At 40.1% G+C, this 18,171-nt stretch overlaps 1 protein-coding gene across 1 annotated transcript; it reads left to right on the top strand.

Moving 5' to 3' along the window:
• Window positions 1-1,215: 1,215 nt before the first annotated feature.
• LOC135101321 (golgin subfamily A member 2-like) lies at window positions 1,216-12,900 on the top strand. The gene is made up of 18 exons (XM_064005141.1): window positions 1,216-1,310; window positions 2,111-2,185; window positions 2,336-3,080; window positions 3,366-3,481; window positions 3,890-4,097; window positions 4,924-5,089; window positions 5,619-5,760; window positions 5,916-6,101; window positions 6,517-6,717; window positions 6,919-7,137; window positions 8,142-8,248; window positions 8,910-9,105; window positions 9,601-9,724; window positions 10,673-10,858; window positions 11,018-11,197; window positions 11,316-11,443; window positions 11,957-12,065; window positions 12,304-12,900. The coding sequence occupies exons 1-18, from the start codon at window positions 1,263-1,265 to the stop codon at window positions 12,690-12,692; spliced, it is 3,525 nt and encodes a 1,174-aa protein (XP_063861211.1). The 5' UTR covers window positions 1,216-1,262; the 3' UTR covers window positions 12,693-12,900.
• The last annotated feature ends 5,271 nt before the right edge of the window (window positions 12,901-18,171 follow it).

Below are 18,171 nucleotides of genomic sequence, written 5' to 3'. Positions count from 1 at the left end.
TCTCTCTCTCTCTCTCTCTCTCTCTCTCTCTCTCTCTCTCTTATTAACTTATGTCTATACATCCTTATCTGTATGAGTGCATTCTATACTGTATATCTCTCTGTATATATACCTGTGCTTCCATATATGTATATATATCTCACCCTTATTCAAGTTGGAGTTACAGTGCTCAGAGGTTCATTAATTTATGCCTTGAAGCATTAATTACTGCCCTCGGCCAGAGGTATACGGTTACTGCCCTAATTGTGTGTTTCCCCCTTGTTCCTCTCCTCTCCTCTCCTCTCCTTCACTCCCTCCCGTCACCAGCTGACACGATTTATTGATTGTAAACCTCCTCCTCCTCCTCCTCCTCCTTCTTCTCCTCTTCCCAGCTTACTCAGCGCTCCATGTGTAAACACTGCCTGTTGAATGAATACCATTTCCAGTACATCATGAGTCACAATATTAAGGTGAAATTTCGACAGCAGTGTACACACACACACACACACACACACACACACACACACACACACAGAGAGAGAGAGAGGGGCGGGGGGAGGGGTTGTAGTAAATACATAGACATGAACTTAATTAAATTTACTAATTATTTAGAGAGAGAGAGAGAGAGAGAGAGAGTATTATTATTGAACACACACATACATAATGAATAATTATTTTCTTTTTGTCTCTCTGTCTATCTGCATATCTATATATCTATTTGCTTATCTATCTGTCTGTCTACTTTTCCGTCTCCCCCTTATTTTCATTCCTTCCTCCCCACCCCCCCCCCTTTAATTTAAATGGGCCTTGTAGGGAGTCTGTGTGTATGTATGTGTGTATACGTATATGTATATACGTGTATACGTATATGTATGTCACTCCTGTCTTTAGTTAATCTCAATATGTTTTTATTCTTTAGTGCAGGACAGTGTGAGGAGAGAGAGAGAGAGAGAGAGAGAGAGAGAGAGAGAGAGAGAGAGAGAGAGAGAGAGAGAGAGAGAGAGAGAGAAATTGATGTTTGCTATCCCTTGTCAAAATGATCACCTGGGTGCATGTCAGTGCGATCAGCTGGCCAGGCCTGCATGAAGAGTCAAATCAAGGATATCAATACATTTTGCTCCTCATTAGAAGCATAAAGTGACAATACATGCCACTTATAACATCACAAAAAATATACTAGAACTTATATGAGGAATCAAAATTCTGTATTTCACAAAAAAAATAAATAAATAAATGTATTTGTGTTATGTTTCCACTTTGCATCTCTCGCTTTAGGTTCCAACATGGCAGACTCCGTGAGGGAGCAGAAGTTAGTCGCTGCCAGAAGGAAGGTATTGCCCGTGTGCCTTGCTGCCTCTCATGCACCGCCAGTACTTGGGATCAGTAGCTTGACACTCACTCTCCCACTGCTGTGAATGAATGGGAATGTTGTGGTGCAGGTTGATTTTAGTTTCAAAGGACATGACTGACCGCAAAGGGTGTGAATAATGAATCTGTTTTAATCTTCCAGTATCTGATGCTTTTATTTTGGCTCTGTAAACTGTCTAGGGTTACTCAGGTGAAGGGGCAATGTGTCATTAGCAATCAAAGGTTAAAGGGATGTAGGGCCGGCACTTGTGGAGAATTTGGGTCCCGGGCTGTCAGGGCCCCGTATGATCCAATTGATGTCGAAAGGAGGTTGTAATTTGAGTTAAGAAGTGCCTGTTTTAATTAACTCTCACCATCTCTTTAATTTCAACCAACTGCTCAGCTTCTACCTTCTAGCTTCTACTTGCTCTCGCCTTTCTCTCATCCTGCCTCCCATCTTCTAACTTCCATCACTTTCCGCTTCACTCTTATCTACTAGCTTTTACTTTGTTAATGGTCCCCTAAGCCATTCATAAAAACGAAAAATTTATCTGAATGTAGGATGAATTTGTCATGAGATGCCCTTGCTGGGGCTGGAACTCCTGAGAGCAGGGTATACCACCTGGGACCACTGGGACCATAATGATTGTCAGCTCCTAAGATAATTTCAGAGGTTACTATACTGCCATCTTTACACTAGCAAACCAGAATTTTAGTGACATGTATTGTTTGGGCAAAGTGATGAAATAAGCTTAAGACTAATGTTTCACTCATTTTTCAACAGCTGCGACAGTTTCAGAAGAAGAAAGGTACCAAGAGCAGCAGTGTCAGCCATCAGGAAGGAATCCCTAAATGTGAGGTAATTATTTTGAGAGAGAGAGAGAGAGAGAGAGAGAGAGAGAGAGAGAGAGAGAGAGAGAGAGAGAGAGAGAGAGAGAGATAAACTAAAACTTAGGTGAGCTGCTGCTATGCAAACATGAAACATGATGTTGACTCCTTTATTTTACAGATACGTGTTTATGAAGATGAAGCTCCATTATCTGAAGCTGGGACCCTTTCCTCCTTTGCCTCTTCTGTTGACCTTGCATCAGAGGAGATGACAGACATGACAGATAAAACTGGCATCCAAGTAAACACTGAAGTGCTGAAACATGAAAATATAATTCTTCCTAATGGTTCCCAATCTGATAGACAAGAGACAGCATCCTTACAGGGTGTTCAGACTTCATATTCAACATTATCAGCTAGTGATAATCAACCACACACAGGGTGTTCACAAATGGATCAGCCAAGTGATGTTGCTCTTCATAACAACCAAGCACCAGAAACCATAGAAGATAATCAAGAATATACAAATCCAGAATCAGATGAAAAGCTCCCATCTACTGCATCTCAGTCTGAGGGATCTCCCATCCCAGAGAGTCCTGCACTGTGTGGGTTCAATCAGACAGTTGGTGAGGATTCTCCAGATCTCATTGTGGGGAGAAGCATTCATACTGGATATCAGCAGTTAGCAGGACCACTACTTAGCACCTTGCAAATGGACTCAGAAGCCCAGGAGTCTCAGGTTTCCCAGGAAATGCTTGAGAGGGAAGGCTCAGTCAGTTCAGAGACCACTGCCAGTGTGATGACAGCAATACATGTGCCTGGTAGGGAAGGCAAAGACCACCAACCCATCCTCAAGTCATCTTCAGAGAGCTTGCGGCAAATTTCCCTGCAGCTCAGTGGTCTAATGTTGGGAAGTGAGGGCCCTGGTGAGGAATAAACATTTGTGTACTTAAAATAATGAGAAACTGTGCTGTTTCAAGCTATTTATTCATCATCATCTGTATTGCTAAGAAGACTTGCAGTGTCTGCTTTATATCTCACATTTTCACAAGTTTGATGAATTAATGTGCAAATTATTGAAAAAATTTATTTGCCATTCTATATGAATCTTTATGTTGAGAAACTTGTTTTTATACATGCATTCAGAAAATGTTCTGTCTTCCTTTAGTCTTTTCTAATAGTTGTTTTTATTTCTGTGCCCAACCATTCAGAGGGAGTGCCAGACGCAGCTGTGAGTGAGCTGGAGAGGCGCAATGCAGAGCTGGCGGCACTGTTGCAGCAGGAAAGGGAAGCATCACAGAAACAAACACAGCTTAGCAACCATCTGGTAAACATGCTTTTTATTACTTAATACTGAACAAATGTGAACAAGCAAATCTTGACTTTAGTTTCTGGAATTATTTAACTTTTTGTTGGAACTTTGCCTTGTGTAGGGCTCTGATTCATGAAAGAATATTTCCACCTACTGTACTGTGTTGCTATCGAGGCCTGTGCCCTGCACTCCCCATCGTATCCATCAGACCACAACACACAATTATGAACTTATTAGGAAAGTACTGTTAATAATCTCACTCCTTTATAAGCTAACTCAGTTGTAGTAATTACATGAGAAGTGATACAGAGATATGTCATTATATAGAGAGGATAAAATGTTATATGTAGAGAATGATTGTCAAACTGTAGAGAACAGATGTCATAATATTAAGAGGATGACTGGTGCTCATATTCAATATAGAAAAGTCAACTGGAGAAAGTAGAAGCAGAGCTTGCAGCAGCACGAGGAGTTTTGAGTTCTGCCCCGAAGGGTGGAGGAGCCTGGGAAGTGGAGAGCCTGAGGGAGCAGCTGCAGGTCCACATCCAGACGATTGGCATCTTGGTGGCTGAGAAATCTGAGCTGGAGTCCAAGTTAACACAAGCTGATCATGCCCGGAAAAGGAAAGCAGGTTAGCCAGTGACAGAAGTGTAATTTTCCTTCATATTTACTTTTGAATTTTTTTTTCGTATCATGCTGATTATTTAAAAAAGTTTGGCAGAATATCTGATGTGGGAGAATAGATGTTATATCATATAATCATCCTTACACATTGGTCAATGAGGGTCATTTTCTCCCTCCAAGGGGCCTTGAGTTTAGTTTGTTGAAGAACTGCATGTGACTGTGATTGTGTGTAGGTGGTTTGTCTTTACTGCTTTCACTGGAGATGTCAGCTTGCTTTTGATGTAGATGGCCTGATGCTCTTATATTAACCCTTTCTCCATTCACATTACTAAAAGCAATAAAATCTTTATAAACATCTACAAAAAAGAAAGGGGATAAAAAGAAGATATTTTGCAATTTCTAGCTGGTTCAGTGTTTGGAGATGACTGTAGGACAAGAAAAAGGTCAAACATGTATTATTTGTGTGAATTTTATGTGTTTTAAAAAGTAAATGGGGAGAATATTGAAATGAAAGGAGAGTGTTGCATTTTGTGAGAAGAATAGATGAGTATGCAAAGGAATACAAGGACAGAAGTAGGTAGAGACTCATGTGTCACAGCCATCCTTCAAAAGTTCTTAGTACCAAGTATCAGATGTACATAGATGGGAATGCAGCCTCATGGAGATGTACCAAAGACTGAATTTAGAAAGATATGCTTAAAATTTTAAGGCAGTCACTGTAAGCAGCTTTTGAACTAATTCAATGATGCAGATGTCCTATTGAGAAAACTTTAGCCTGATATAAGCCTGAGTGATTAAACTGGGAGATGTTTAGTAGGGTATTGTTCACCCAGAGGAGGTGAATGAGCTAGAGGGGAGACTGAGCGCTTCACGGCAGCGTGTGAGGGAAGTAGAAGCAAAGCTGGCAGAAGTAACTGGTGACAGAAACAACACCACTGGACTCTTGGAAACTCACCAGAAGGAACTAGAGGCAAGCAAAGCAACTAACTTAAAGACCAAGTAAGTTTGATGTTTGCATTACTGTTACTGATCAAGTTCAGTAGATATGATGTGATGTGGCAAATTTTTTATGATGATTATATCTAATATGTTTTTTTTGTGTGATTGCTACATACCTCTGTCATTCAGAGAGTAATGTAGATGCTGTGGTTACTGAATGATTTGTATGATTTCAAAAGGCATTGTTCATATGCAGTTTGAATGGTGCTTTATCTTTTCTTGATCCTGTATATGGAAGTATTTTTGCCTCCACAGACTAAACCTTTCTCTCCAAACTTAACTCACAAATTTCCAAAAACCTTGCTGCTCCTTCTATTCACCACCTCCTCTCTGTCTCTGTGGAATCCCTAGCCTCAGTGTTTATGCCAAAGTATTGAAAAGGCCGTTTCATTATTTCACCATTCAGAAATATATGAACATCTTTTCAGACCTCCATCCTTACAGGGTTTCCTCACTTTGATCTTGGTTTGATTCACCTTCACTTCCTCCTATCACTTGGTGGTATTTACATGTCATTGTTTCATAACAGTAAATTGTGTGATGAGCTGAGAGCAACTGTTGCTGAATTAATGGAACGGCTGAGTGTGAAGACGCAAGATTTTGATAAATTGTTAACCCAACTTTCTAACACCAAGAGTCAGCTGGCCATGGCAAACCTTCACAACCAGCAGGTAAATGTTTTTCATGGTTGTTTTTGCTTTTGGAAGGCATCAATACAAAATGACAAATAAGAGTAAGTGAACATTCTGACATAAAGGTCTAGGGACCAAAGATGAACATTTTGGCTCAGTAGAATTGATCAAATAAAATCTTCCATAATTTATAGCTACGTGACAATGTGGGAGAGTCCCAGCTGGAGAAAGTGTTAGCAGAACACAGGGAGACTCAAAAACAGCTGGAAGCATCACAGACAGAACTTGCCAGGGCCAGCACTGAAAACTCCCAAATGGCAGCACACTACCAACATTACACAGCTGAGCTGACGGCACAAACACAAATGCTCCAGGAACAGGCAAGATTTTATAATTTTTGTTATCTTCATCTGTTATGAGGAAGAGTCTTGTCCATCTTCATCTTTGTGTTGTCATACAATTCTTATGCTATATGTTGGTGGAAGGTGCTGAGCTACTGGCTCTTAGTTCCATACTACCTGTAGATGTGTGCCTTCATGCACACACTGCCCAGGGCTTGATTTCTGTCAGCAGCACCATAGCAGATGATCAGGAAACAAGGCTAATGCTGTGGAAGAATGGGAAAACATGGTGAATGGTGTATTGGGTTGTGGGTTAAGAGATGACAGTAAGACAGCAGAAGGAGGAACACACTAGAGTGATGTGAGAGGAAGCTTGGGATACCCAAGTCACAAGTCATACTGTGGTGTTTATGGTACTGATGGTGATTATGATGAATATACAATTCTCTTTCAGATTGCACAGTTAACATCAGAGAAGGAAGAGCTGACAACATCCCTTAAAGATATGGAATCCAAGTTGAAAGTTGCCCTGCAGACTAAAACATCTGAGGGAGAAGAGCCTGGCCAGTGGAAGGCTGAGAAGGAGCATCTCTCATACATCATTACCTCTCTACAGGAGGAGATGCTGCAGCTGAAGGAAAACAATGCTGCTCTGGTACTGCATATCTACCATCTATTTACTGAATATGTTTATCCTTTCATTAGGCATATTTTCCAAAACATGTTTGTACAGCTGTTAGATTATATTTACATTATTATCTGTCCATTACTGAGTGTCAGTCTGTTGAGGTAAACAGTGACAGGGATAAAGAATTAAATGTATTCTTGGAAAATTAATCTTAATGTTAATCATCAGAAAAATGACAACAGTCAGTTATCAAAATTGGTGGACCAACTGTCTCACAATGTGGAGGGGCTGGAGATGGAGGTGGAGCGCAGCAAAACCAAGGAAGTGGACACATCGCAGCTGTTGGAGGCCATGCAGAGTGACAAGGTTGCTGCAGCGAGGGCACTCACTCAGAACAAACAGCTCAAGGAACAACTGGAGGAGCTTCAGAGTGGCTTCATCATCATGGTAAATGCTACTTCATTTGTGCAGTTCTCTTTCCTGCAGAGATTTCATGGAAGCTTTTGATTTAGAAATTATTGTGTTTAGAAAATTAATTTTCCTAATTTTAAATTGTCATTATTATTACCTATGTTATAGTAGCTTTTAGCAACTCTAAATGGCACCCAAATAGTAAAAAAGAGCTTAGTTAGGTGACTGTTCTATGTCACTATAAGTCAACAACTGTGGAATCAAGAATTAGACTAGATTGAGTGTGTAAATATGATAATGGAAACAATTAGATGGTGTAGCCTTGTGGAAAGACTGGATGGTAATGGCTGGGTAGAGAGAAAAGGTAGATATTCAAGTCTGAACATTACAGAAACAAAAACTAACTCCATTTTGAGGTGATGAGTGTACAACTGTGGTCAAAAGCTGATTAAGCTTCTACTCTCACTTTCACCATGTTTTGTGTCTTTCCTCAACCTGAAGTCCTCTGATCTGCTGAGAGTTTCCTTCCTAAGATCCTTCCAAAGACTGAAAACTTATGTGCAGTCATACCTCATGATTCAAACGTCCTCCAATTCAAACAACTCCCAGGGTTGGCGAACAAATTTTGTCCTCTAATTTGAACACTGTACAGTTTACTTCATGTTATCTTTACTGTATTTTTTTCTATAATTTATGTTATTTTCGTTCAATTCTCTGTTTAGGGCACAACATGAACCAATAAAAATGAAAAAATAGGAGGATTTTGGGACCTGGAACAGATTAATTTTTTTACATTAATTTGAGTGGGATAAATTGCTTCCCAATTTGAACATAACTAATTTGAACCACCCAAAAAGAAGCAATTAAGTTTGAATTGCGAGGTGTCACTGTATTTCTAGCAGAGCAGAAGACTAAAGGTAGCATGAAGACTAAACACTGGCAGTGAGTGTGGCAGGTTGACCAGTGGCTGTGTCTGCACCATGGCCATGTGTGCCTCTTGCAGTTCATCCTAAACATGTGCACCTTTTGTTTTTCCACAGAGCAATAAGAAATTAGAATTGACTGAGAAACTAGAAAAGGAACTGCACTTGAAGAAGCACAAGAACCAAGAAATTACATCATTAAATGAAATGATAACAAATCTAAAGTAAGAATTTACGTAGCTTTCATTTTGGTTTACATTCTGAAAGGTAACAGTAACATGGATATGTTTTTATATTGAAATCTTTTTCTGATTGCATACAAATGGTACCAATCAACAAATAATAATGTAATACTTAGAAGTTGGGAATTCAAATCACTGGTAGATAAAATGAACCACTGTTCTAGAGTGTTCATAATTAAGGAATTAATATACTGGTTAACTATCACATCAGCATGAACAGAATAACATTGTTGAGTAGAGTCTATAGGAGGCAGGGAAGGAGGCATGTAGTCAGTTTTAGAGAGCATTTATTATGAAATCAGCTGTAGAATATTCCTAAGATGCAATACTACTGGAGTCTGTCAGCTTGAAGACAGTTTATTAAAGAAGGGAAGTTCACGAGATATAAAGCCTTTGATTATTCAGTTTCATTCCCAAAGTAACATTTATTTATTGCTGTGTTGCTTCCTCTAAATAGTAAAGCCTTGACAGCTCTGCATCTCACACACCACGCTCTAACTGTTGAGAGAACTGTAACCCTTAGAGAGAGGAGGAGGGGATCCTTGTTCAGCAAAGCCCTGTATTCTTGTCATGGCAGTGTAGAATGGAAGTGTCATATCGGTCATATCGGTTCTAATGTATGCGCACTTGCCACGCTGTTCAGGCAAGAGGCATTGCAGAAAGAGCGCGAGATCACTGTGCTGCGGGAGAAGACAGAGTCCCTTAGTGGTCAGCTGGTGACAATCCACAACCACAGCCATCTTGAAGAGAATGGCCTGAGCCACGACCACCTCGCTCAAGAAAATATCACGTTGACAGAGCAGATTAAAGAACTAGAAGATAAGCTCAAACTTTCAAAGGTACCACAAGTGTCTTTGTATATTAGTTTGGTTTACTTTGTAAGATTGATCATCACTGAAAACAATACATGGAGTACATGAGGTTGTGTGTTTGTTTATGCATGGAGACAGTTTCTTTAAAAATGGGAGGAGAGTATTATAATGCTTTAGATGTGGAAGGATGAGTGGAAGGAATGCTTGGAGTGTGCAAGGCTCAAGTGTATGCAGAAGAGCACTGACAGGAGTGTGAGGACTACTCTGTCATGACCATGTCTTTAAGACATGGACAAATGATGCAGTGTGAGAATCATGAAGGTGTAAAAATACAGGATATGGATGGGATGCTACATCAGCAGTTTTTGTCATTAAGGGTGGTAAAGTGAAAGACTTGTTAATCACTTTGATCTTTAGTCGATGCTTCTGGTGAGGCTTTCCTGTTTAAACTTGGCATAATATATATAAAATGATGTGGCGTGTTAAACAAGTTAACTTACTTCCTTCTTGTGTCTTTCACAGATAGAAATCGAAGACCTCACAAGACAGAATAATGAGCTGCATGCACTTATTACAGAGTATAAAGTCATTCCCTCAGAGGAAAAAGACGAGGATGGCACTTCACATGAGAACTCAGAAGCTGAAGGTGAGCTGCCAACCACATGAATGTATATTTGTATATCAAACTGACATCCTCCATGGATGGAGGCTTGCCAGAGTGTGCACACACACACACACACACACACACACACACACACACACACACACACACACACACACACACACACACACGTTTGGAAGGGGACTACTGCATCATCCACATCTCAGTCACATGCTGCCGCCTAACGCGCCTCGCCCGGTCCGTGCCACCAGACACCACAACAAGATAACTCCCCTAAAGGTACCGCGTACGGACCGGTACAGACTCAGCGCAATTCCCACCATGGTGTGAGCCATCAATCAATAGTCCCTTCTAGATTAGACTTACCTTTAGGATTAATGTTAAGTATTTCCCCACCTTCTCTGTACATTTTCAGTTTGTTAACCGCCTAAATAATAAACCGTTTATTATTATTATTATTATTATTATTATTATTATTATTATTATTATTATTATTATTATTATTATTATTATTATTATTACACACACACACACACACACACACACACACACACACACACGTCTCTGCATCAGGGCTCAACAGCCAAACTGATAAACAATTACTTCACCCAAGATGATCAGCTGATAGGATTAGCTATGGATGAGCCTCCTGTGGTGACTAGAAGTACAAAAGTCACCAGATAATCTTGGGACCTGCCAGTCATCATGGTCCTGGTGTCTGAGGTGCTGCATTTGCATTTTCCCAGTCATAGGTTGAAGCCACATCACATTTATTCATTCACAGTTGCTTTTAGTTATCTCTGTTACAAGTTTTAATTTTTCTTGGTTCCACAGACATTTCTGGTCCATCTAACCCTCCCTCCATTGCCCTTCTATTTCCCTTAGTTTTATACTCAACTGTTACATTACGTCTAATTACTTCCATCAATCATTCTTGTCTCGTTCTCTCTTGCATCAATTTTTCACCTCCAGGTACAGATACCAAGGGGAAATTGCTGGGTAAAGTGGCTACATTGACATCTGAGGTTAGCAGGTTGGAGAGTGAGTGCAGCAGTCTTCAGGTTCAGCTAGACTGTGAGAGGGATAAGTATAACAAACTGCTGGGAGAATCTCTTGCTCATGAAAAATCGTCTGAAGATGTCATAACTGAACCAAAAGGTAAGAAAGTTTATATTCTCTAATGATAAAGCAAATAATTTTTCCTCACTGATGCTCAATTTTTTTCCACTAATAACAAAATAAAAGCATTGTTATTGGATTTGTTTATTGAAGCTGTATTAAGAAAAGTTGAGAGAAACAAACTTGTTGTTTTATCAGGAGAAACAACAAAATTGGGAGGAACTGAGCTTGAACAGAAGCTGCAACAACTGCAGGAGGCTCACAGGGTGCTGGAGAGCAGGTTCACCCGCAGCATGAAGGAGGTGGCCGAGCTGAGTGATGAGAAACAGCAGCTTGAGCATGTTGTGGCACAGCTGCAGCTGGAGACAGAGTCCATCGGTGTGTGCATGTTTTTTGCTCATTTGAATCATTTGTTAAAAGTGAAGTGGAGGAAGTGTTTATTGTTTACTGTATGCCATTTCCTTGGTCTTTTACTTAAGAATTTTATCCTTTTCAGGTGACTATATCACCATCTACCAGTTCCAGCGAGGAGTGATGAAGCAGCAAGCTCGAGAACGTGAGTTAGAACTTTCCAGTCTCCATCACGAACGAGAGGAAATGAAGCAAAAGATAACCACTCTGCAGGTTAGTGCTCTCTTTTGCATCTCACACACTTCTTATTCATGTCATGGCAGATTAGTGATTTCTGCTGCATCTCACACACTTCTTATTCAAATACTGGCAGGTTAGTGATCTCTGCTGCATCTCAAACAGTTCTTATTCAGGTGTTGACCAAAGTACTAAGCCTCCATATCATTACCTTGTTCTGTGATGGAGGGTACACCTGGCATCTAGCTGAGATTTAATGTTGCAGCAAAGCCTCCATATGAGTTCATTTAGACCAAAATGTTTTCAAATGTCAGGGAAGTAGTGTAATGTAACCTTCCAAAGAAATCTACCCCTCATTTATTAGTTAACAGGAATGTTTAATGTACTTAATGTGGTTAGCCATAATCAATGGTCGACTTCTTCACTGAGCATTTATTCTCAGGGGATGTATCTGTCCTCCATGAGTCACCAGACACATAAGGTGTTGTAAGTGAAATTTCATCTATTAAATTTATTCAGAATGTGGATTAACACAGTTGTTTTCTGCAGGATTTGATATCAAAGCTAGTACAGGAAAAGGAAGCAGATCATGACCTTGAGCAGCTCGAGAAGATAAGCAGCGTCCTTAAGAGTCCAGTTGCTATCATTAATGGTGTTGGTGAGTAGTAAAAACTGAGCCATCTTATGAAGTGCAACAAAACATTATTATCTTAATTTTCTTGAATTAAACAGATTTCTGGGTCATGTTGCTCATTGACACTTTAATATCAGAGAATTCACAAAACCAGAAGACCAGTAATTTATGTAATGTACTAAGTAGTAATTTATGTAATGATGTAATGTACTAGGTAGATGAAATACAAGTGGTGTCTGCTAACAGTCTTGATGTGGAACAGGAACCAGTGAGTCCGAGACATCCACCAGCAGTGGAGAGGTGGCTGACGAGCGCCTCAAGCACTCTGAAAAGGGGGAGCAACAGCAAGAAACAGAAAATTGCATCCATCATTCTTTGCCTGAGGAGGGAATGGATGCTGTGTTGACCCTTGACACTGACGTCCCTCATGAGGAGAATATGAATCCTACAGAACTTGCCCATAGAAAGACCAAAACTGTTACTGCTGCCACTACCACCACTGCCACTGTTTCCACTGCCACCAAAAGCCCAACTGTGCAGAGAATCCTGGACCTCCTCAATGAAATGGAGTCCACCAGTCAGCTGGAGCACTCTGGCCTCCAAAAGTTCCATCCATGTCCATTGTGTTCGGGTAAACTTATCACTGTATAAGGGGACAAGTATCAGTGTATGGTTACTATATACTGATTTGTACTTAAAGATGTCATGTCACATCATATCTCTCTTTTTTTTTGTTACTTTGCATGTTGCTTTACTCTTTCCACTCTCTCTCTCTCTCTCTCTCTCTCTCTCTCTCTCTCTCTCTCTCTCTCTCTCTCTCTCTCTCTCTCTCTCTCTCTCTCTCTCTCTCTCTCTCTCTCTCTCTCTCTTGCATATTTTACTCCTTTGCATTCTTCCCCACAGTATTTTTTTTCATTTACTTTATGACTGGAGTAGTTTTATTATCCCAGTGTATGTCCTATCCATTCTGAAACTGTAATTCACCAATCAGCTCAAATGTGTGTCTGTTTTGATAATCATTAATTTGTTTCAGCTACACAACCACTCTGATAAGGGACAAAATCTACTTCACCAGTCATCTATGTCATACAGTCATATATTCATACATATGACAAAATACTCTTCCTAAGACATTTCTTATTTTCTCTTCTCAATGACCTGTCCATCTATCTAAGGTACCACATAACATTTAAAACTTACAAAATTGCATTAAATTCATGAACATTTTTCTGTCTATCTATGTAGACTTGAAATATGTCTTTTGAGTTTTCTTTATCTCTCATTCTATACCTAAACACCTGTTCCTAAGAATCCCCAGGTGACGGCCATGGTGAGTGGCTGGGGTTCTCCAAAAGTGAGGGTTGGTGTTCTATACCATACCATGTTCCCTGTTTGTATTCCTTCTCTATCCTCTGTATTATATTCTATCTAAAGATGGTGCTGGGGTGGGATCTACTTCTTATTCCCCAAAAGTGATGGGGAGTGACATTGGGCAGCATTGATTTGCTCCTTAGAGATGGCTGGGTTCCTGTGGATGAGTGGGCCATGCTGTGCTTTGTCAAGGATGGTGTTTGGTGTTGCTATGTCTTGCCACAATCAAGTGTCTCCCACAGAGTATTGGAGTACCTATGAATGGTGTTGACCCAAGCTGTCCAGGTCTCATCCAATGCCTTAATATGATTTAGATTATCAAAATGGTTTAACTCACCATTTAATCAGGTGACTGATTTGAATAGAGAAGAATGTAATGTGTAGCCTTAAATAGAGAAGAATGTAATGTGTAGCCTTACCATCACTGCCAGCATGGTCATACTCTTGGTAGTAACCCAAAGTGCTCCTAGGTAGTGAGTATCATTGCACATAATGATCTTTACTTTGTCAGTAATTCAATGATACTGAATATTACTCTACTGGATTTTGCTCAGCACTGCTTGGTAACTTTTGGCCATAATCCCAGGTCTGGAACGATATGAAGCCATGTTGTTACATTCCATGTGAGACAGGCAAGCACTATGCTTTGCCTGACTGATACCTGTACTTTGCATTTATGACCCCAGGTAGTTCATCAGTCTCTCTCTCTCTCTCTCTCTCTCTCTCTCTCTCTCTCTCTCTCTCTCTCTCTCTCTCTCTCTCTCTCTCTCTCTCTCTCTCTCTCTCTCTCTCTCTCTCTCTCTCTCTCTCTCTCTCTCTCTCTCTCTCTCTCTCTCTCTCTCTCTCTCTCTCTCTCTCTCTCTCTCTCTCTCTCTCTCTCTCTCTCTCTCTCTCTCTCTCTCTCTCTCTCTCTCTCTCTCTCTCTCTCTCTCTCTCTCTCTCTCTCTCTCTCTCTCTCTCTCTCTCTCTCTCTCTCTCTCTCTCTCTCTCTCTCTCTCTCTCTCTCTCTCTCTCTCTCTCTCTCTCTCTCTCTCTCTCTCTCTCTCTCTCTCTCTCTCTCTCTCTCTCTCTCTCTCTCTCTCTCTCTCTCTCTCTCTCTCTCTCTCTCTCTCTCTCTCTCTCTCTCTCTCTCTCTCTCTCTCTCTCTCTCTCTCTCTCTCTCTCTCTCTCTCTCTCTCTCTCTCTCTCTCTCTCTCTCTCTCTCTCTCTCTCTCTCTCTCTCTCTCTCTCTCTCTCTCTCTCTCTCTCTCTGAAATATAGTGGGCTTTATCAATAGCAAATGTTTAGTCATTATAAAAGGTCTGAAATTTTTTTTTGTCTGGTACTTTATTATTATTATTATTATTATTATTATTATTATTATTATTATTATTAAGTTACATACAGGATCTTTATGTTTATCTCTTCCTTGAAATATCCAGAAAATCTGGTTCTCCTCCTGCAGACTTCTCTCCCCACATCAATACTTGGCAGCTATATCTGATGTGGCTATTTAATGCTGCTGGTCTTGCATGAGAGACATCTAGGGTGACATTACAGTAGTGACCCTTCAGCCACACCTGCTGGCCTCATGTATCACATACTTTTGCCCCTGCTTTAGGACATGAGGAGAGACATCGTAATTGCTAACCAGAGCTGTATTGATCAATTCATTTTGGTTCTCTTGAAATTATCTCAAGCTGGAGCAGTAATGGGATATGATATCTTCTGCATCTCCTTGTAGGATGAGTGGTTCATGACACAACATTCTTGTGACATAATTTTTCACCTTGTCACTGAAGTTAGTTACTCTTGATGTCTTCAAAGGGGAAGTTTTTGTCTTTGCTTGGTGATTTAGACAACTTTTGGACAATTTTTTTCCTTTGGGATAAATGTATTGTCCACTGCCTATGTCATCTTCCCAGCAATGGTAAACCGTCTTTTTTCCTATAGCTTTCCTCTGTCTCTAGATCCACAGATAGTTTCATCAAAATCTTATTTCTTCATTTAATTTTCTTTCCTTGAGGTTGTTGAGCATGGAGGAAATTCAGTAGGTAATTTGTCTTTCATCAAGGGTTGAGTTTCTCCTTATGCCCCATGTTCCCTTCTGAATTGAGGTCTCATTCACCTGAGATCACAATTAAGTCATCTTTAGTTACTGCAGTGTCAGGAGAGCCAAGACTCAGATGGATTATGGCCAGCCAACACCTACCTGGCCTTGGCTGTTCCAACACTACACTATCATCCATTATATATTTGAAACATTATTCATGCAGTTTGGAATTATACTGTATATTAGGAAATGTCATTAAAGAGAGAGAGAGTGTGTGTGTGTGTGTGTGTGTGTGTGTGTGTGTGTGTGTGTGTGTGTGTGTGTGTAAAAAGTGTTTGCATTATTGTGCATTTGATCTTATAGCCCGAGGTGCTTAAAGTTTTCTGGTTTTATGATTTATAAAGATTGCTATTTTTAATAAAGTTATTGACATTGTTATTGAGTGTTTGTATTGAACTCATTAGCTTTGTAATAGTGTGCATCTCATCATACATTAATTAATGATGTAGAATGGAAATGTCCACTCCTATCATGCATAATATCAATGCATTATTGGTTTATGTTGTTATTTGTGTATAAATTCTAAAGTTATGCCAAAGGCTAATTAAGTCTATTTTAGTACAAACTAAATATTAGCTTTTAGATTGAATAAAAATAAAGTAGAAGTGAGCAGAAAGCATCAGGCTTTTTGTTTTGACATGGCAAGGAAGTCAGGAGGAAGCAAGCCTGCCTCAGCAGCAGTCGCCAGCCACCCACCTTTTAAGATGTACCCCCACTATGCTACCGTTTGCCTTAGTTAAATTCACTGAGTTAATAAGAACTTAAAAGGTGGAAACTTTAGGATAACCGGAAGTTAGCAGTCTTTGCTATGAAACACAACCAGCCGCTGGCCAAGAACTCAGTGACTTGGATTCACCACCCAGCTGTCACCACTCCCTGCTAGTCATGTGTACCACAGCTAAATTATCAGTTATTTATAATTATATTTAGCGGTGTTTTCTGTGATTATGTGTTAGCTGGGAGACCTTAGGATGGTTGTTAAGGTAAATAAGTTCCCACAAAATTTTGGTTCCCCGAGTGAGGAGACAAAATTCCTTGCTGATACAGAAGGTTCAACCATTCGAGAAGCTTTGTTTGCTCTAATCAGGAATAGTAACTCACCCAAAACCCATTCTGCAAATTCATGTAGGTAAAATGGACTTTTCGACATCCTGGGGCCAGAGCTAAAGCCTTTGACCATGATTGAAGGATAAGGTAGGTGTTAAAATAGCCTCAGAAATTAACCATATTGCTCATGGGCATCAATGATATAAACCAATAAACTGGACCCCAGGGATATAACGGAACATATTAAAGGCATAATTAGACAAATACAATCACTTTCCCTCTGAGGATATAGTGCAAATTAAATCTAAATATATCACGGTGTCTGGCAAGGAACAATGTGCACTGGAACAGTATGTGTAGAGATACATGTCTCACTACTTAAAGAATTCATAAACTGAAAACTGATGGAGTTCAGCTGAACTGTGGGCAAAACAGCCACAACCAAGAAATGGGATAACAGCTAAGTTATTAGTTATTTATAATTATATTTAGAGATGCTTTCTGTGATTGTGTGTTAGCTGGGAGGCCATAGGGTGAGAGACTGTTAATGTCTGAAAAATTCCCACATCATGCATTCTCTGGTGTCTTATCTGGGTTGCTTTCCTTGTTGGGGGAATCACAGTCTAGTCAGGAAGGGAAAAGATGTTACTGCTACTGGGAATGTGTGCAGTGGAGAGAGAAGAGAAGCAAGATTCAGGCAGTGAAGGAACTTGTGGTGAATATAGACTGGTTGCTTGGTGGATACTGTTATATTTCTGTACCTCATTTATTTATCCATTTATTTGATTTATATTTCAAAGGATCTTATAAAGGCTGAAGAGGAGCAATTCTGTGATGAGTCACAGGCAATATCAAATAGAGAAATTGATGAGAGATTTGGTAACTGTGAATCATATATCTGGGCTGTGGGCTGCAAGAGAAACAAAATCAATGACATTATTGGAGTAGTTCTCTGAAGAATGGAAGAAATTTTAAGAAAAGACCTGGAAGAGAGGATAGGTAATGGGACACTAAAACACAGGAAGGGGCAATGATATAAGCGTCCAGTTTAACAATACACAGAGGAGGAAGAATGAGAAAGCAATAATAATGGATTATTTAATGGATGATTAACAGACCCTCATTTGTAATCTTATTTCAGGCAAGAATATTAAAATAGATAGCTGGCTTGCCCTTTGTACTTATTCGGCTTGCCCTTAGCACTTGTTCATACATGACAGAATGAGAGATCTATGGGTGGAGTTGACAGCTGGAAATGGGTATGATTCATGAAGGGATTGATTGATTGGTTGACTGACTGATTAAGAAAAAAGGCGTGAGAGTGGAAGGTGGGGGAGAGAAAGGGGCAGAATCAGGTATTTGTTGCTATTGGCTCTGAATTATCTGCTGCTGTAATGTTATGAACACATAAGTTGATTTACTATTTATCTCGTCTTTCTGAAGGCAGAGGAGGAGGCAGTAGACACAGAGGAGGAGGCAGTAGACACCTGCCGAAACGATAATTACTCCCAGTGAGGTCTAAAGCACTGTTCAGGGGGTGCTGTGAACTTATCATTAAACCCAGCTGTGACCTCAGTGAACGTTTCCCTTTGTGTCTCACAACACAAGGGGGCAGTCACA

The sequence above is a fragment of the Scylla paramamosain genome, chromosome 6 (genome assembly GCF_035594125.1).
Source record: "Scylla paramamosain isolate STU-SP2022 chromosome 6, ASM3559412v1, whole genome shotgun sequence".
In the NCBI taxonomy this organism is placed as follows: Eukaryota; Metazoa; Arthropoda; class Malacostraca; order Decapoda; family Portunidae; genus Scylla; species Scylla paramamosain.
The sequence above is the reverse complement of the archived record's forward strand: the minus strand, read 5'-3'. Positions and strand labels throughout refer to the sequence as shown.

Bases quoted from the DNA above. Each gene is read 5' to 3' on its own strand.
- LOC135101321 (XM_064005141.1), top strand. From the start codon at position 1,263: ATGGCAGACTCCGTGAGGGAGCAGAAGTTAGTCGCTGCCAGAAGGAAG. The intron at 7,138-8,141 runs GTAAATGCTACT...GTTTTTCCACAG, and splicing joins AGAGTGGCTTCATCATCATG to AGCAATAAGAAATTAGAATT. The intron at 8,249-8,909 runs GTAAGAATTTAC...CACGCTGTTCAG, and splicing joins GAAATGATAACAAATCTAAA to GCAAGAGGCATTGCAGAAAG.